This window comes from Trichosurus vulpecula, chromosome 2 (assembly GCF_011100635.1).
Source record: "Trichosurus vulpecula isolate mTriVul1 chromosome 2, mTriVul1.pri, whole genome shotgun sequence".
Taxonomy (NCBI): domain Eukaryota; kingdom Metazoa; phylum Chordata; class Mammalia; order Diprotodontia; family Phalangeridae; genus Trichosurus; species Trichosurus vulpecula.
Window position 1 is genome coordinate 405,479,498 of NC_050574.1, and position 21,165 is coordinate 405,500,662.

Consider the following 21,165-nt stretch of genomic DNA (forward strand, 5'->3'; position numbering starts at 1 on the left):
CTCCCTTAGAGGAACAGAAAAGAAGGCATTGACACAATATACAATCAAATGGATGTGTTACCAGAGTTTAATCCCAGCCACTATGACTGGTATAGAAGAAAAAAGATGCCCACAATGTGGTTTAGTACTCAGTGGTTTATAGTTAGTTGCCAAGTACTATTTGACCTCCTCACTGGTCAAAACACACTGTTTAACTGAGAAATGGTTCAGAGTGTGACTCCAGCATCTAATAGTTCTTGTATTAAGGCAATGATTTGTCTTGCTCCACCCTGAATTCTTTTTTTTTTTTTTTGCTTTCAGAATGTTTTATTTGTCCAAATTTCCCAAGATAATTTAAATGAAGCGATTTAAACAAGCTCTTAGCTGGAGAGGAAAGTTTTCCTGTATTTGGGTGACATTCTTGTCTAGTACGGTCTGGCAGTTTAGTAGTCTTGGGGTTGGAAGCTTAAGTAAGTTATGAGTGCATCTTAGCCACTTCCAGGAAAAAGGACGCAAACAGTTGGATCTCTCTATATAATTGTACCTGTTTATTTTCTCATTCTGAGAGTGTTCTCCATCATCAACAGCTCCTAGTGGTGGCATCATCACACTCTTTTGGATAATATCCTGGAATGTTTTAGCAATTGAAATAGTTGATCCGTCTCGTGTCCTATCAGGATCTACTCCAAACACTGTTTTGATTGCTCGTCTTGCAGCCACATACTGAATATCGTGAATATTAGCAATCCATGGGTGGACTTCCAATGTCCTGGTGACTTTCAATTTGTTGGAACTATTGCACTGAGAAAATATATCCTCAAGGTACTTTTTTACCTTTGTCTCCACGACAGAAATATTCATGTGAGGCACTAAACGGATTGAAAATTTTCCTATTACTTCGGCAGGTATGACTGTTTTATCTCCTGGTTCATCAAATGCTCCCTCAATCCCATGGATAGAAAGAGATGGGTAATGCCACAGGTGCATGAGGATTTCGTCCTTAGTGTCAAATAGGAATTTTTCCACTTGGCTACTATTTCGATATTCTTCTAGGTTCAAATCAATAGTTTCATACATCTTCTTTTCCTCTTCTGAAAGGGGAGCCACATCATCGTAGATTCCAGGGATCAGGATACGGCCTGATGAATCTACCAGGCTGCCAAGAAGGGACATCAAATCAGACATTGGCTCATTGAGGATGCCACCAAAAGTTCCTGAATGAAAATCTTGATCCCTGCATTTCACCTCCACAATGAAGTATGTGTTTCCTTGGGTTCCATAGGTGAGTGCTGGCTTCTTGCTAATCCACAAGTTGTCTGAGATGACAATATAGTCAACACTGGAGAAGAAACGGTCTTTTTCTCTTCTGACCAGCTCATCTAATGAAATTGAACCTGCTTCTTCCATTCCTTCAATGATGAATTTAATATTCACCGGGATATCTTGGTTTAGGGCTCTGAAGGTACCCACTGAATTAATCCAAGCTAAAACAGGTCCTTTGTTGTCTGTTGCTCCTCGTCCATAAAGCTTTCCATCGACTTCTACCAGGATGAAAGGGTCTGTATGCCACCCACCCTCTTTTTTGGCAGGCTGCACATCCAAGTGACCATAAAAACACACTGTGGGTTTCTTCGGGTCATTACCAAGTTCAGCTAGAAGAATGGGAGGTATTGGAAGGTTCTGCCCATCAGGTAGCTGTTGATATCCCATGTCTATTGAATCTACAGTGGCTCCTAAGTGTCGAAGCTCTTCTGCAGCTATATCCATCATTTTAAAGATTTCTTGTCTGAAGTGAGGCAGGGGTTGAACAGAATCACTTTCAATGGCCACCCATTCCTTAAGTGACTGAATAAATTCATTTTGATGAAGATCGATGTACTATAAGATATTCTCTAGCATTCTGGAGGAGGGAGGAGAGGAAGAGGAGAACAACCCTCCCTCAAGAAGGAGAAGCACTGTGAAGATGGAGGAAGCCTATGCTCCTCAGGTTTGATTCTGTTTGCTCCCGTCACAGAGTGCTTGGGGCTTTTTGTTGGTTTGTATTTCTAATGCCAAGTCTTGGTATTCTTATTACAAGATTATAGAACAGGCTTTGCTGGATTTATTTAATGGCACAGTAAACTTAGACTCAAGCTAGAGCACTCATTCAGGTAGTCCACCCTGAACTCTATGTTAGAAATGGAACACTGTTGTGAGTAGGACAAGTGGTGCAGGGGTTCATAATCTGTTACCTGTCCTAAATGTCTGTCTGCCCCCAAAGGCAGTTTAGAAATCCTATGTCTGTAATGCCTTTCTTTTATGGGGACTGCCACTATAGTCTTTTTTTTATAGACAATAAATAGCATAACAAGATGCAAGGAGGAAATAAATGACAATATATACCAGACATAGTGTGAGCATATGAAATGGTAGCAGTATTATCAAGGTAGCGTATATAGAAAGAGTCATCTAGGGGCCATGGCAAGAAAATAGGGTTACCAATATTGTCTATTACTATAAGGCAAAACTGAAAGTGCTTCAATACAGAGATTTCTGCAAACGCAAACCTGTGACTCCCATGTCTTGCACTTATTTTCCTAGGAAACAGGGAAGAATTTAATGGGAGCATTCAATATTACAGATGACATTTGGTGAGAACAGCTATGTAGTATGGGTGCCAAAATTGTAGATGCTTAATTCAAAACCTTTAATTTACCTTACTACATAAAATAATCTATGACACTTGAATGACTAATTATAAACTTTATAAATGAAAATAAATTCATTTAAGTTATTAAAAGTGTCTGATGACAAATATTAGAGCTTCACATACCTCATTCATTTGTTAGGGTTCATCTTTCTAGGCCCTTATCTCATATAGGTTAAGTATTTTATGCATTTTAACAACCAAATTGGACTATTGGCGTAATTAACACATTCTGCTGTTTATAAATAACTTATAAAGGAATCAGTCATACTCATGCTATGAAAAATAAATGACAAAAACCTAGACAAATTAATAATTCTCATACAGATAAGTCCTCAATCTTTGCCCACTAAATTGCTCTCCATGACACTCTCTTTTGACTTTTAACAAGTTATCATTAGTTAAAAGTAAGTACCTTGAATCACAGATTTAATCTAATCCTCTATTTAATTCATGGAGGAAAAAGTTCAATACATGATGCTCCCTTGGGGGAGGATATTATAGGTTACTTGACTCCACCTGATTAGAGAAAGGTAAAATTAAATGATGAAACTTCAAGTGAGTAGTACTAATTAATTCACTTATAAAAGGCCAGCAGAACTATCTGAAGAGACATATTTTAAAAATCCAACTTAGTTCACATTTGGAAATGAACATACTTTAAAGTAAGTGTTAAAGATAGTATTACAACTTTATTACTTTGGGATAGATTCAACAATGTAGCTGTGTCATGTAGTTAGTGAGTCTTTCTTTTTCAAAGCACAGATAACATGTATTGCCATGGGCATAATGGAAACATGCCCGTTATTCTGAAAGGCCATTGTGATGAGTTATTGCAGTGATGAAGCAATGTATTAGATGAGCCTCAACAAAATGAAATGGCATTGCCATCAAACAATGGCACATCTCTCCATCTAGCTGAAGGATGCTTCATCTAAGTGCATTAAATTTTTGCAATAGATATTCATGAGCTCTTTAAAGATTACATTAAAGAAAATTTAGCATAAAGCTCCTATTCAAGAACAGTCACAACTATAGTCATCATTCAGTTGTTCTTAGCATCAAAAGGATGATTTGATTCCAGGGTACTCTTAGAGGATCACAGATTACAGGGGCACATAATAGATACCCATTGTTTCATATAAAATCCTCTTTTTCTATTCTTATGTGTATAAAGGAATTCTCATGTTTGTTCTTCATCAAGTTCATAACAATAAAAAAGAGTATTTTAGTGGTTTCTAGGAGAATATTAATAGAACTATATTAGGCTTAAAAGTGGGGAGCATATGTGGGAATGCATTGGTTCATCCTCTTGGTTCATGTGACTACTACACAACAGTACATGCTATTAATTCCAGTGGTAGGTAATATCATCAAAGATGATAATCAGGTAGCTAATGAGTAGACAATAAAGATAGAAATAAGAATGTTAAGATAATAAAAGTAAATGTTTTAGATACATAAAGAATACTTCTGTGAATGACTAGTTTGGATGAAAAATACCAGTTTGTGGCAGAAAAAAAATCATTTGAATTCACAGTTTGATGGATTATTTGTGACTTTTTGCATTAGCTTAATTCTAATCAATGTCAAGAAGTATAGAGTTTAATATTTATATTTAACTGAGAGTGTTAAAAGTTTTAAGTGTTAGAAAAAAAGCAAGATTAAAATCTCAAAGTTATTTTTTTCTTGAATATAAATTATAATTTAAAAATATTACTCTAAATATCAGCCATTTTTATTAAAAGAGTTAATGAAATAAAACATACAAAATAGAGAAGCAATGACAACAGAGAGTTTAATGATGTTGAGGAGAAATTAAATTTACTGAAGAAAAGTGCTATTTGAGGTATTCTAAATAGAAAAATTGTTTTGGTACTCTACAAAATGGTTTTTATAAGATTTCAGAGTAATGCCACTCTTCACAGATGTTTGACCTTGAAGTCAGAAAGTCAAGAAACTGTATTTTATCTCTGACACATACTAGTAGTTTGATCATGGAAAAGTCCTTTAATTTTTTAATTCCCAAGCATTCTCTAAGAATATAAAAATGCAGAAAAGTTGCTTGTCCACATCAATAGAAATAGTTTCTGAGTCATAATTTTATACACTGATGAAACTGCAGGTCCAGAACATTCCTTCCTACCCAATATCCTCCCCAAACCATCACTTGATCCATCTATTCCATGTCTATCTCTGCTAGATATTGTTTTACATTTCTCCTCCTTTTTATGGCCAAAGTTGTTTTCAAAAAGTTCATCTACAACAGGTCCTTCTACTTCTTTTCCTTTCATTCTATTTTTAACTCTTCAATCTAGCTTTGGACCTCAACATTCAACTGAATTGCCCTCTACAAAATTAGCAATGATCTCCAAATTTTCAATTAAAATAGCCTTTTCCAAATTGTCATTCTTCTTTACCTCTCTGTAGCCCTTGATATAATAGCCATTTTTTGGTGATATTTTTTCTCTCTAGGTTTTCATGCCACCTCCCTGATTCACTTATCTGTGTGACTATTTCTTTGCTATCTTATTTCCTGGCTCTTCATCCACATCACACTGACTAAGAGCAGGGGTACCTCAGTGCTCTGTCCTGAGTCCTCCTCTCATCTCTCAATAGCATTTTATTTGATGTTCTCACCCGGTCTCATTATTATCTTTATGCAGAATACTCTCAGATCTCTTTGTCCAGCCTTAAACTCTCTCCTAAAACTTCTGGATCACGTGATAAACAAATTGGAGACCTGACATTTTTTCTGATGTCTTCAACTTCTCAAACCTTTTCACAAGAGAAACTGTACCAAAGATAAAGCAGAATAAAAAAATAGAATATGCAATATCTAATCTCATTAAAGAAACAAAGGAAAAACTAAAAGATTGAGAATTCAAACACACTGAAATGAAGAACATTCTAGAAAAAAGAAGCAAATAATAATAATAAACATTAACATAAAATATGCTAATTATGAAAGAAAAACTTACTGATCAACAAAGATCATAGGTCTCCCGAAAAAAAAATAATAAAACATGACAGAAAAATCTTAACACCATAATGTGGGAAATAATACAACAGATCTGTACAGGACTTCTGAAAAATAAAATGAAATACCAATTGAAAGAATACATAAATTGTCTCCAGGAAAAAAAAACAAAAAACAAAAAACAAAATGAAACTCAAGACTGCAATCTTCAAAACTTATAGTGGTTAAATTTAGTAAATCATTTTAAAAACAAGTTGTGCAAGCAATTGGGAGAAAGACTTTCAAATATAAATATAAAAGAAAGGAAATTCAAATAACACAAGACTATTCTACACCCACAAGAAAATGCAGGAAGGACTGAAATTGAGCCCATGGAACCCATGATGCAGTTGAGGATTTCTGTAATAGAAATCAGGGAAGGATTATTTTTACCATTCTAGCCTGGCCTTTGTTTGAATGGTGCAGCTAAAGTGGATTATTTTGTCTTGGAATGCTTCTCAGCACTGAGGCTGTTGAGAGTCATTGATTTGTATATGATGTGGTGCTAGTGGCTGAGGAATTTTCGCACATCCTGGTTTCCCACACCCTAAATGCTAAGTTGGCCCCAGCCCTCAGGGTCGTGAACAGAACATATGTATTGGAAGGTTAGCCTTTGACTTTTGGGGATATGCTCCTTGAAAGGGTGACAAGACTCTGGGCAAGCTGTTGAGACAGCCCCTCAGCTTTGTAACCCAGATGTTGGTGCTTCTCTACTAACTATGAATTATGATTTGTATCAGACAAGGTCTGTCTGTTGATGTTTGTGATTTCTGTTTGTATTTGCATGAAGTTCAGGGGGCTGATCTTTTCCCCCTGACCTAAGTGAATGATATACGTATGTTTAATTAAACTAAGATTGTTAACCCCTTAAAGTTGCTTTCCTTAGAAAAGCAGATCAAAGAACCTTTGTTAGCAGCCCTTCTGTGTGCTGGTGTTATTGGTCTTACACAACCACAGTAGCTGCTAGCAACATTATTGTTACAATTACCTACCCTGCAAATTTGAACTTAACCATAAATGAAAAAAAGATGAATATTTAATAAGAAAGAGGCATTTGAAACATTCTTAGGAAAAAAAAAACATACTTTAAGAGATTATTTACTTTTTGAGCAATTCAAACAAAAGACATGCAGGAGAGGGGAATGAATGCAGCAACTAAGGATAGCAACAGCAACTGACCATAGATACCAGTAAGAGACTTCTTTCTTTTAAAAAAAATTATTTTATTTTTAATTTGTGAAATAAAACAAGCATTGCCACAACATAGTAGAATAATAAAAAGATGATTACACATGAAACTGCAAATCTATTATGTACAAGAGACTTCTTTCTAGATGTACACAAAAAGAGAGGGGTGAAGTCAGAAGTCAAATGGAGATAATGGTGAAAAGGTGTGACTAAGGAATTAGAGAGAAAACCTGATGACACTGCCTATAGGCAACTTAATGCTTATTTTGGGGACTACCCTACAAAATGAAGAATATGGCAAACCACTCCAGTATCTTTGTTAAGAAAACTCCAAATGGAGTCACAAAGAGTCGGATGCACCTTAATGACTGGACGACAACCCTACAAAACCAGAGGATGAATGAAAGGGAAGATGCGTAGGGGGATAGAAGGAAGGTTAATGTGTATGGGTCACATTGAGGATTGATAATCATAAGAAGGTGATGTTGGTGGTCTCAGTAATAGACGAGCTTTCAGGGGAAATAGATAAAGAGGGGGAAGGATTGAAAATGGAAAAGGATAGAAGGGAGTAGTGCTTTAGTTTTAAGTATTATATTGTTCCCTGAGCGCAAGAAATGACTTTTGCCTCTTTCTGTAGCCCAAGCACTTAGCATAGTACCTAGCACATACTAGATACTTAATAAATGTTTATCGATTGATTTATTGATAGTGGGAGAGGGTTTCAAAGACAAAAGCTCCCAAGAACAGATAAAGATGGTCTATGAAAGGAGATGGGGACCTTATTCTAGATGTGGTTTGGGGACCTTGGTACTTGAAAAGACAAATTCCTCCCTTGAGAGGGAGGAAGAATGAGAAGAGATAATTGGATATCCTAGGGGCAACTGGCACTGAGGAGAATGGGAGGACATGGACCCAGGGAGGAGATTTTGAGGCAAATGGAGAAGAGATGGTAACTAGGAAGAGGGTATAAATCAGTGGTAGGCCACACAATCAGAGACGCAATGAAAGGAGGGTTTTCTACCATGGAGCAGTATCTTGTCTGTCACTTATAGAAACTGGATCTTTTTTCTGTGGGTGAGGCACATGGAAAATGGAATTCCATGAGGCAATCCCTACAAGGCAGTGGCAGAAAAGTCCATTGGGGAGAATTCAAAATGCATGCCTTCAATGTTATGTTCCCATGAAGAACACAGAGAACAGAGAAGTAGATAATTACAGGGGCTAGGAACTAGAAAGTGAGAATCTGGAGTATCCTGAAAGATATGAAGAGAATAAAATAAACCCCTCTGGAAAGTTTACCACAAAAAAAAGAAATAAAAAAAATTAATGAGGGGCAGGTAGGTGGTACAGTGGATAGAACATCAGTCCTGGAGTCAATAGAATCTGAGTTCAAATCTGGTCTCAGACACTTACTAGCTGTGTGACCCTGGGCAAGTCACTTAACCCCAATTGCTTTCGCACACACACCCCCAAAAAATAATGAGCAGGACTAATTGGATGTAATTTACTTGAATGAGAGGAAAAAAAACTTGAAGAATTAAATCACCAGAATAAAAACAGGAAATAAAAATAAATTAATATGTAAAACCCTAAAGAAAATGGAGTAAATAAATGGAGAAAAGGGATCAAGAATGAAGGGAAGAGAGTCATTGGGAATAGGAACACTTAAAAAAAAAGAAGCTAAAGTAACCAAAAGAACATAGTACTATATTTATAGCAGATTAGGGAAAACATCATAACTTGAATAGAGCTCATTCTTAGAGATAAATGGAGGAAAATACAAGCATAAATCATAACTTTAAATATAAATGAGTTAACAAATCCCATTAAACAAAAAAGAATGACATATTAGATAAGGAAACAAAACCCTATACTTTATTGCTTACAAGTTAGGTAAGGTAGAATCATTATTTTTATTGTAATATTACGTCCTTACAATGAATTTAATATACTAATGTGAGCGCTCAGTGTCTAAAGGAAAAAGAAAAGAAAAGAAACATTTCCAGCTTTGAAAGAACTTAAATGTCTACAAGAGAATATAACATGGAGATAAATAAGTGAGTACAAAGTACAAAAAAAGTAATTTCAAGAGAGAGAATGCTAATTATTGGAGAGATTAAAAAAGGCCTCATATAAGAGGTGGCACTGAATTATTCAAATCTATTTTTTTTGTAAAAATGATCCATTGTTTTATGATTGTATTTACAGGCAACTAGGTAGCACAGTGCATAGAGCAGCAGACTGAGCCAGAAAGGCCTGAATTCAAATCTAGCTGTATTATGTTAGGCAAACTACAACTACTATTCACCTCAGTTTCCTCATCTTTAAAATACAGGGTAACAATAGCACTTGTCTCCTAGGGTTATTGTGAGGATCAAATAAGATAATAGTCGTAAATCACATACCACAGCACCTGGCACATAGATAACTAGTTAGATACGTAGCTCAAATCCAGCTTTAGGCACTAGCTATGTAACCTTACATCTCTTAAATGCTGCCTGTCTCAGTTCCCTCATCTTTAAAATAGAAATCATAATGGAACCTACATCCTTGAGTTGTGAGAAAAAAAATGGGTAACATTTGTAAAACAAAAAAATTGCCAATTTTAAAGTCAATCGATGAATAAAACTTTATTAATCACCCAGACATTGTGCTAAATGCTGAGGATACAAAGAAAAGCCAAAGACTATCCCTACTTTCAAGGAACTCATAATCTAATAGTCAAGACAGAATGTAAACAGCTATGTTCAAAAAACCCCGAAGTATATGAAGTATAAATAGGAAATAATCACCAAAGGGAAGGTACTAAGCAGGTTTGGAAAAGGCTTCCTATAGAAGATTGGATTTTATCTGGGCCTTGAGGGAAGCTAGGTAATCTTAGAGACAGAAATGAGGAGGGAAAGCATTTCATGCATGAGGAACAGAGAGTGAAATTGATGGAGTGTCTTGTTCTAGGAACAGCAAGGAGGCCAGTGTCACTGGATTGAGAAGTATATGACATAAAGGAAGGAGCTTTAGCAACACCAGACCTCAAACTACATTATAAAGCAATAATTATCACAACTATCTGGTATTGGCTAAGGAATAGAAAGGCACAACAATTGAACAGAGTAGACGTGCAATTTACAGCAGCAAATAAATATAGTAACCTTGTATTTGACAAGCGTAAAGATTTAAGATTTTGTGATAAGAATTAATTTTTTGGTAAAAATTGTCGAGAAAACTGGAAAAAAGTATGGCAGAAATTGGGCATAGACTAATATCTTGCACTATTTACCATGTAGATGTGGAAAAATTGGGACACTAATTCATTGTTGGTGAAATGGTGAACTTATTCAACCATTTTGGAGAGCAATCTGGAATTATGCTGAAAGAATTATTAAACTGCATATACCATTTGATCCAGCCATACCGCTACTAGATCTATTTCCAAAGATAATTAGGGAATGAGAAAAAGAATCTATGTTCCAAAATGTTTAAGCAGCTCTCTGTGGTGACAAAGAATTAGAAATTGTGGGGATGCCTGTCAATTGGGGAATGGCTGAACAAGTTGTGGAATATAATTGTGATGAAATACTTCTGTGCTATAAGTAATGATGAGCTCAATAGTCTTAGAAAAACATGAATAGATTTGCATGAAATAATGAAGAGTGAAATAATCAGAACCAAGAGAATATTGTATATAGTAACAAAAATATTGTTTTAAGAACAAGTGAGTGAATAAGTCATTTTGAGTATTATAAATACCCAATTAACTACAAAAGCCATTTAGGAAGACACTACTCACCTCCAGAGAAAGAACTGATAATAGAATTAGGTATAGAATGATTTTATATCTATTATATATGCATATATACACATATATACATATGTATACATACACACTGGTGTGTGTGTGTGTGTGTATGTGTGTGTGTGTGTGTGTGTAACAGGCAGGGGAGAGTGGGGAGGGAAGAAAAAGAAATTTACATGATTATTATATATTTAAGAGAAGTAGCAAGTTTTACATAGTATTTTTGAAGCTTCATGTGCAAATATTTTTTTAAATTATACTATGTTGTGAAAATGCTTGTTTTACCCCATAAATCAAAAATAAAATAAACAAAAAAAAAATTTTAAGGAGTATATGAGTGGGGATGTAAGGTATCAGAGGACTGGAAAAGTGTGGCGGGGAAGATAGAAAAGGCTTTAAATACCAAACAGGTTTTTATATTTGATCCTGGAGGTAAGAAATTTAATAAGTAAGAGAGTAGCCATATCTGCACCTCAGAAAATTACTTGCATGTCTGTGTAGAGGATGGGCTGGAATGGGTTGACTATTAGAAGGCAGATGAAACCTAAGATGAGGGCTTACATAAGCATGGTAGTAAGGTCAAAAAGGACGAGGACTGAGAAAAGGCCATTGGATATGTCAATTAAAAGATTATTTTATTGCTTTGTAAGGAGCAAAAGAGAACATTTTTGGTTAAATGATAAGGTCAGAAGTCAGAGATTTATAAATGTTTTGATTCCATTTTTATGGGAATATTCATTAGTAAAATTGTTTTATGCTTCTCTTTTCCTTCTTTACTATTCCTTAATTTGGATAACTGGATCACGTGTCTCAAAAAGGAGATGTTTTATAGAAACATTGTTTTTCAAGTTTGGAAAATATTTTTAGCATAAATATAAAATTTAGTTGTTAATCCAGATGATCCAAGATTTTCTCCTTCCAAATCCACTCCCTACTCCCCATTGTCCATTCTCTTTTATAGTTCTTCTGTGGATTACTTAAGACCTCATTCTCAATTTTGGTTGTATGATAGTTCTATCCCTTGTGTGTTCTTTTCAGTATTCTATACTTAGAAAGCTACCAATTTCAATTAAATTCTATTTTTTTTTGGCACGACATGGTGTATTATAGTATCAGATGACTTTTCTCCTCTCATTAATAGGAAATTCACCTTTTTTATTTTGGCAATTTTATTTTCATATATCTTTTCTTTGGGTCAAATCAGTAAAATTGCATTTATTGGTTTTAAAATGGCTTCTAGATTGATTTTAATTTGATTTCAATTTTTTTTTATTTTTCAAGATTCCTTGTTTTGTGACTGTTTTGGATTTATTCATTTGATGAATTTTTATTATAATTCTTCTAAATTGACTATTTTGTTCCATGGTTCAGTAGAATATGTCCATCAATATTTTTTTTTGTATAGACAATGCAGAAAGACAATAAATCAAACTCATTACCTCCTGTTCAACTTTCATTGGCTGAAACTTTTCCTCTGTGGACTGCTTTAGCTGCAGTGCAAACATTCTGACATGTCATCTTATCATTCTTTTTATATAGTTATTATTTGTATTATTTATTATTTGGCTTACTTATTGGTATTGCTTATTCAGCATTGTAAAGCCAATCAGTAAGTGAAAGATCTTTCTCACCCGTTGAACAGGCCTCAGGTGGGGCCAACAAAGGGAAGCCTGATTAGAGAAGGGCCCACACCCTCTCACTAACTAGGTATGAGGCCCCAGGTAGTTAGAAAACTTGTTTGCTAGTTTTTGAGAGGGATAAAGCCCTCAGAGCCCTAAGGGGAGTTGCTAAGACCAGAGCCAATGATGTGTGCACTGAGTTCTAGTCAATCAGATAATGGCTGGGACTGTATAAAAAGATAGCCCTGAACTGGGCGCAACTGAACTGAGAGCAGCAGAGTGAAGAGGGACAAGATTCAGAAGGAGACATCAGGAAGACATCGAGACAACAGACACAAAGGGAGAGCCAGCATGGAGAGAGAAACTGCAAAGCAGAGAGTGCTGAACAAGAAACAGTTGCAGAGATCAAGGAACTCAGAGTCAGCAGAGCTGCAGGTGAGAGTGCTGAGCAGTGAGTTAAGATTCATGAGTAACTTTTTACAGGAAGGCCCTAGCAGTGAGGGGAAGCTATAGCATGGCTTGGTTCCTTGCCATAATATTTTGTAATAATTTCCTTATTGCTGCAGTGAGGTACGCTTACTGGTTTTACAATATTATTTCTACTATATCGAATTGGGGGCATTGGTCCTTGGATTTGATACTCTGGAGTCTAAAAAAAATGTTATACTTCCTCTGCCTTTTTACCTAGAGCATTCCTTATACTTCACAATTCCAAACCACTCAAGCATGTCCATGACCCTCTCTGAGGTCATGAATTTTGCCATACTACTGTAGGCATTTAAGTTTGTGCTTTTTGTTCATGTTGCCTTACCAATTTATTGTTTTATGGTTAGTAAAGTATATGTTTAGTATGTCTCTCTTTTGTGTTTGCTTATAATTTCTATGCTTTAGTTCATGGTCTATTTTTATTAAATATCATTTAACAAAAATATTTTTAAAATATTTAGAAATACATATTTAGTGTTTCCCTTCAGAAATGAAATTAGTCTTTTAAATCTAACTTTTTGAATGGCCTGTTTGATTTTATGTTTTTCTTTTGTTTATCTTCCTGATGAATTTATCCAGTACTGAGAAAGGAAAATTGATGCCTTCAATGTACTTATACAATCTTAATTTTTTTGTCTTTGTCCCTAATACAAATTTTCTAGACATCACACCTTTGTTCCATCTTCTGTTGAATTCTTGTATTAGTATGGTTAGAGACATTCCCCAAACTTCAATGGCCCAAGGCTATTCCTTATAAAAACAAACAAACCTTATACTGTTGGCCCTTATTTAAAACAGGTTTTCTACCTCTGGAATTTTCTCTGCTCTTCCTTATACAGGGCCTGTATGTATCCAGAGGCACGTATACTCCCTCCTCTTTGGGGGAAATTCAGGCCAGGGAACCATGATTCTACCTGAAGGTTTTCTAAGTTCCTCAATGCCTTGAAAAACAATGCCAATTATAATGCTTCTATCACCACCACCCCCATCCTTTCAAGGAATATTTGTTTTTGTGTTCCCTGACCCCAATATTTCTTCACTGAGCAGAGACAAATCCTCCACTATTCCCACTAAGTCTCTCTGCATAAATGCTCTTTTCTTGCTTTTCCATTCCACCACCATCACCTCCACCCCCACCACTCCAGATGCTTAAGAAATCTTTACCCCCTTTCCTCTCAAACTCAGGCCAAATGGAAATATATCTCTGGTTCTGGCATGTTTCTTCTCCTATGCTGAAGCAAGAGAATTTCCTCTGTGTGATGAACCTGCCCCTGAACACACACACACACACACACACACACACACACACACACACTCAATATTAATTTGCTTTTGATGGGACTTGGGTATCTGTCTACAGAAAATTTGTTAAATTATTCCTCTTTCCCTACTCTTGACCTTATTGAAAAATTATCCCCTTGGATATTGATATCTATGTATGTAGAGATTAAAATGGAGATGGGATACAGATAGAGATAGAGAAAGATATATTGATATGGTGATATATATATATATATATATTTACATATATATATATATATATAGAGAGAGAGAGAGAGAGAGAGAGAGAGACAAAGAGAGAGACAGAGACAGAGACAAAGACAGAGAGACAGAGACAGAGATAAAGATATTTTCACCATTGATGTTCCTTATTTGTTCTCTTTAAGCCCTCCACTAGTACAAGTTTGTTTTAGGTAATATCTATAAACTTTTTATGCAATAGAAGCATGAGTGAATTATTCTCATTATTTAATTTTTTTTCTCCTTAACTGTACTTAAATTTTTTTTATATATCTACATCTATCTATCCCTATCTACCTAGATAGATGTAAATAGATGTAGATTACTTTCATTATTTAGTTTTTTCTTCTTGATTGCATCAAAATATTTCTTGATTTTCTCTTTATAAAATGTATATTAAATTTATTAGTCGGGGTGGAGCCAAGATGGCGGCTGGTAAGCAGGGACTAGAGTGAGCTCCGTACCCGAGTCCCTCCAAAAGCCTATAAAAAATGGCTCTGAACCAATTCTAGAATGGCAGAACCCACAGAACAGCAGAGGGAAGCAGGGCTCCAGCCCAGGACAACCTGGATGGTCTCTGGGTGAGGTCTATCCCACACGGAGCTGGGAGCTGGGAGCTGGGAGCTGGGAACAGAGTGGAGCAGAGCCCAGCCTGAGCGGCGTGGACCATCCAGACCAGAAGCCGGGCAGAGAGGGCCCTAAAGCCCTGAATCAGTTACCAGACCCCTCGACCCACAAACACCAAAGACTGTGGAGAAGGTTAGTGGGAAAAGCTGTGGTAGTGGAAGGAGTTCGCAGTTTGGCTTCCAGCCCCGGGGGCAGCGGAGGTGGGGCAGCTACAGCTGTTGTTACTTCCGGCTCCAGGCCCACCTGGTGGGAGGAATTAAGTGGCGGATCAGAGCAGGAGTGCAACAGCCTGCTGAAGATCTAAGCCCAGTCTGGACTGGGGGTTCTTGGGGAAGGAGTAGTGCGGGTCTGACAGAGCTGGCACCTCCCCCCCAAACGTGGAACATAGAACTCGTTAGTCTACAAGCAGTCATACCCCACTGAAAAACTCAAGGGTCAAGTTAGTGGGTTGGGAATATGGCCAGGCAGCAAAAACGCACCCAGATTCAGTCTCAGACTTTGGATTCTTTCTTTGGTGACAAAGAAGACCAAAACATACAGCCTAAAGAAGACAACAAAGTCATAGAGCCTACAACAAAAGCCTCCAAGAAAAACATGAACTGGCCCCAGGCCATAGAAGAACTCAAAAAGGATTTGGAAAAGCAAGTTAGAGAAGTAGAGGAAAAATTGGGAAGAGAAATGAGAAGGATGCGAGAAAACCATGAAAAACAAGTCAATGACTTGCTAAAGGAGACCCAAAGAAATACTGAAAAATACACTGAAGAAAACAACACCTTAAAAAACAGACTAACTCAAATGGCAAAAGAGCTCCAAAAAGCCAATGAGGAGAAGAATGCCTTGAAAGGCAGAATTAGCCAAATGGAAAAGGAGGTCCAAAAGACCACTGAAGAAAATACTACTTTAAAAATTAGATTGGAGCAAGTGGAAGCTAGTGACTTTATGAGAAATCAGGATATTATAAAACAGAACCAAAGGAATGAAAAAACAGAAGACAATGTGAAATATCTCCTTGGAAAAACCACTGACTTGGAAAATAGATCCAGGAGAGATAATTTAAAAATTATTGGACTACCTGAAAGCCATGATCAAAAAAAGAACCTAGATACCATCTTTCAAGAAATTATCAAGGAGAACTGCCCTGATATTCTAGAGCCACAGGGCAAAATAGAAATTGAAAGAATCCATCGATCGCCTCCTCAAATAGATCCCAAAAAGAAATCTCTCAGGAATATTGTCGCCAAATTCCAGAGCTCCCAGATCAAGGAGAAAATACTGCAAGCAGCCAGAAAGAAACAATTTGAGTATTGTGGAAACCAAATCAGAATAACCCAAGATCTGGCAGCTTCTACATTAAGAGATCGAAGGGCTTGGAATATGATATTCCGTAGGTCAATGGAGCTAGGATTAAAACCTAGAATCACCTACCCAGCAAAACTGAGTATCATGATCCAAGGCAAAATATGGATTTTCAATAAAATAGAGGACTTTCAAGCTTTCTCAGTGAAAAGAGCAGAACTGAATAGAAAATTTGACTTTCAAACACAAGAATCAAGAGAAGCATGAAAAGGTAATCAAGAAACAGAAATTGCAAAGGACTTACTAAGGTTGAACTGTTTTGTTTCCATTCCTACATGGAAAGATGACATATATGATTCATGAGACCTCAGTATTAGGGTAGCTGAAGGGAATACGCATATATATATATATATATATGTTTATGTATATATATATATATATGTATATATATAAGTGAATGTGTATGTATATATATATCTATGAGTATATGTATGTATGTGTATGTATGTGTGTATATATATATGTGTATATATATATACACATATATGTAAAAGAGAGAGAGCAGACACAGGGTGAGTTGAAGATGAAGGGAAGATATCTAAAAGAAATAAAAAGAAATTAAGGGATGAGAGAGCAACATACTGAGAGAGGGAGATAGGGAGAGATAGAATGGGGTGGATTATCTCGCATAAAGGTGGCAAGAGGAAGCAGTTCTGTGGGAGGAGGGGAGAGGGCAGGTGAGGGGGGAATGAGTGAACCTTGCTCTCATCAGATTTGGCCTGAGGGGGAATACCATACATACTCAGTTGGGTATCTTACCCCACAGGAAAGAAGAGGGAGGAAGATAAAACAAATAAAAGGGGGGGGATGATGGAGGGGAGGGCAGATGGGGGTGGAGGTAATCAAAACAAATACTTTGGAAAGGGGACAGGGTCAAGGGAGAAAATTCAATAAAGCGGGATGGGTTGGGAAGGAGCAAAATGTCCTTAGCCTTTCACAACATGAGTATTGTGGAAGGGTTATACATAATGATACATGTGTGGCCTAGGTTGAATTGCTCGACTTCTTAGGGAGGGTGGGTGGGAAGGGTAGAGGGGAGAGAATTTGGAACTCAAAGTTTTAAAATCAGATGTTCAAAAACAAAAACAGTTTTTGCATGCAACTAAAAAATAAGATATACGGGCAATGGGGCGTAGAAATTTATCTTGCCCTACAAGAAAGGAAGGGGAAAGGGATGAGAGGGGAGGGGGGTGATAGAGGGGAGGGCTGACTGGAGAACAGGGCAACCAGAATATAAGCCATCTTGGAGTAGGGGGGAGGGTAGAAATGGGGAGAAAATTTGTAATTCAAACTGTTGTGAAAATCAATGCTGAAAACCAAATATGTTAAATAAATAAATTTAAATTAAAAAAAAAGAAAAAAAAATTTATTAGTCACATCTTACTTCTTTGAATAAATGTCTCAATTGCTGTATCATTTGAGATTGTCCATCTTTTTTCTTTGATGACTAAGCTAATTTTTGTTGGATATGTTATTTTGACATGTATCCTCAAGTCTTTTGTTTTTTGGGTTTTTTTATAATATGATATTCAACTCTCTTCATTAAGTTCTTATTACCAGGAAGTAGTCTTGTACTTTCTGAATGGATTTTTTCAATTGCTAAAATCCTTTGTCTTACCTCCCCAAAATATGTATCACTAGATACTGAAATTCTAAAGATTAACATCGCATTCCTTGTTTTGTGCTTAGAGTTTGTCTCAGATAACTATGGATTCTAACATTTAGTACTTTATCATTTCATTTTCAGTACTTCTGGACAATTTCCTTTTATGGTTTCCTAAGTAGTATTATTAAGGTTTTTTAATTAATTATTTTTATTGGGTAGGAATATATTTTAAAAATTATCTCTGTCCAATCTATCTCTTATGTTAGCTGCTTTGGCTTATAAAATATGTATTTTAGTCCCTTATATAAATACACACATACATATATACATATATGTACATTACTAAAGCATACATACACATTTCTGCATGTGTCTTTGACCACTTTAGAACATACAACTGGTAGTGATATCAGCAGGTCAAAGTCTATGCACATTTAATGAATTTGAGGTTGTGTTTTAAAACTGCTTTGCAGAATATTTGGATGTTTTCACATCTCTAACATCAATGATTATGTGTGTCTCCCCTCCCAACGCCCCTCCAAAAAAGTGTAATTTTTTGGTCATCTTTGACAATTTTATTAATGTGATTTAGAATCTCAGAGTTGTTTTGATTTTCATTTTTTTCTTAATCATGTAGAGCATTTTATAGGATTGTTGTTTGATTAAATTTCTATTTTTGAAAAATATCTATTTATAGATATATTTATGGATATATTTTGATTACTTATCTGCTGAGAAAGGACTCTTTTTCTATATCTTGGTTATTAATTGCCCACATATCAGACTTGTTTTTGAGAAAGTTTTATTGGATATCAGAAATTTATCAGAGCAATTTGCAATTTAACAAATCTGATTCAAATTCTAACTATTGATTTTCCTTGTGGAGAAGCATTATCAATTTCATTTTGTCAAAATTATACATTTTATCTTTTTTGATACCAACTTTGTCCTCATTGAGTTAAAAATCTCGCCCCCACCATAGTTTTGAAAAGAGTATTCTTCCTTTCTCCATCATATTTATGTTATATTATTTCACAGAGAGGTCATCTAATGAGTTGGATATTATTGTGGTATGTAGAACAAAGTGTTTGTCTGAACTCAATTTGTTCCATCATCTTTTTAGTGTCCCTGGCAGTTTTTCTTATTGACAGCTCTTAAACCATCAATTCCTATTCTTGAACTTTTTAGAAACTATGCTATTAAGTCCATATGCTTCTGGTTATGATTTATCTAACCTGTTCCATTGATAAACTATCTGGTAACCATCTAAGAAATGGAAAAGATCATCAATGGAATAGAGTACACATACAATTTACAGCACCAAATAAACATAATATTCTTGACAAGTGTAAAGACTTAAGATTTTGGGTTAAGAATTCATTATTTGGTAAAAAAAAAAAATATTGGGAAAACTAGAAATCAATTTAGCAGAAACAAGGAATATACCAATATTTTACACCTTTTACCAAGGTAATGTCAAGATAGATACATGACCTAGACATGAAGAGAGAGTTTACAATAAAATGAGAAGAATACAGAACATATTATTTATCAGATTCATGCATAAATGAATGATTTTTAAATAAACAAGGGATAGAGAGCAAAGGTAGGTATAAAATGGATAATTTCTATTACATTACATTAAAAAGATTTTATATAAATAAAAAAATGCAACCAAGATCAGAAGGAAAAAAGAAAATTGGGGGGAAATTATATAGACATTTTATCAGCTAAAGGTCTCATATCTAAAATATAAAAAGAACTTTGTTAAATCTATAAGAATATGTGTTATTCCCCCATTGATTAATAGCCATATCAAAGGGTATGGACAGGCAGTTTTCTGGTGAAGAAATCAACACGGTTTAAGGTCCTATTTTTAAAATGCCCTAAATTATTATTGATTAGAGAAATGCAAATTAAAATATCATTGAGAGATCATTTTCCACCTACTAGGCTGGCTAAAGTGATAGAAGGGGAAAATGACAAACGTTGGAGGGCATGTGGAAAAATTGGGACATTAATTCATTGTTGGTGAAATTGTGAACTGATCCAACCATTTTGAAGAGCAATCTGGAACCATGCCAAAAAAAATTATTAAACTGTCTATACCCTTTTACCCAGCAGTGCTACTGCTAGGCATATTTCCAAAGATGATTAAGGGAAAAAGGAAAAAAAATCTTTATGTTCTGAAAATGTTTACAGTAGCTTTCTTTGTCATGGCAAAAAACTGAACATTGCAGGGATGCCCATCAACTGAGGAATGGCTGAACAAGTTGTGGTATATGATTGTAATGATAGACTAGTGTGCTCTAAGAAATGATGAGCTCAGTGATCATAGCCAAACATGGAAAGATTTGCATCAAAGAATGAAGAGTGAAATGAACAGGACCAAGAGAACCTTGTATATAGTAACAGCAACATTGTTTTAAGAGCAACTTTGAGCGAATACATTTTTAACTGTCATACATACGCAAATTGACTATAAAGGATATATGGAGAAAGATGCTATCTGCATCCATAGAAAGAACTGATAAATAGAAGTACGTATAGAATAATTTCACATATATAATAATTTTACATATATAATATATATTTTAATTTTACATATATATTATATATGTATGTATGTGTGCCTATTTGTACCTAACGTGTCTGGAGAAGAGGGGGAGAGAAAAAAAAAAGAACTTCAAATGATAATTTTGTTGCATATTTGAAAGGAATAATAAGTTGCACGTAATAGATTTGCAGTTTCATGCGCAATCATCCTTTTTATTGTACTACATTATGGAAATGCTTTATCATCCATTTTATAAGGAATAACAGGACCTCAGTTCCAATTTCTGCCCTGACATTTATCATCTGTGTGACCTTGGGCAAGTCATTTCACCTTTACAGTTCCTCATTTGTAAAATAAGGTGGCTGTATTGTGTGGTCTTCAAAGTCTCTTCCATCTCTAAAACTAGTATTTAAGGCAGGCAGGTAGCACTACGCATAGAGTGCTCGACCTGGAGTCAGGAAGACTAGAGTTCAAATCCAGCCTAAAATATTTAATAAGGTGTGACCCTGGGCAAGTCATTTAACTTCATTTGCCTCAGGTTCCTCATCTGTAAAATGGAACTATAATAGCTAACTCTGAGGATTACAGTGAGGATCTAATGAAATAATAATTGTAAACCACTTAAAACAGGGCCAGGCAGATAAAAATAATATATAAGTGTTAGCTATTATTATTATTTTATATCAAAGGTGCTCTGACCCCAAAATGAGCAGGTAGTGGTAACATCT

General features: G+C 35.5%; 1 protein-coding gene across 1 annotated transcript; it reads right to left on the reverse strand.

Annotated features, from left to right (window-relative positions):
- Window positions 1-454: 454 nt before the first annotated feature.
- LOC118837260 (beta-Ala-His dipeptidase-like) lies at window positions 455-12,170 on the reverse strand. Its single transcript, XM_036744173.1, is given in 3 exon segments — window positions 455-507; window positions 510-1,953; window positions 12,105-12,170. Coding segments are annotated over 3 exon segments (1,563 nt in total).
- Between the last annotated feature and the right edge of the window lie 8,995 nt (window positions 12,171-21,165).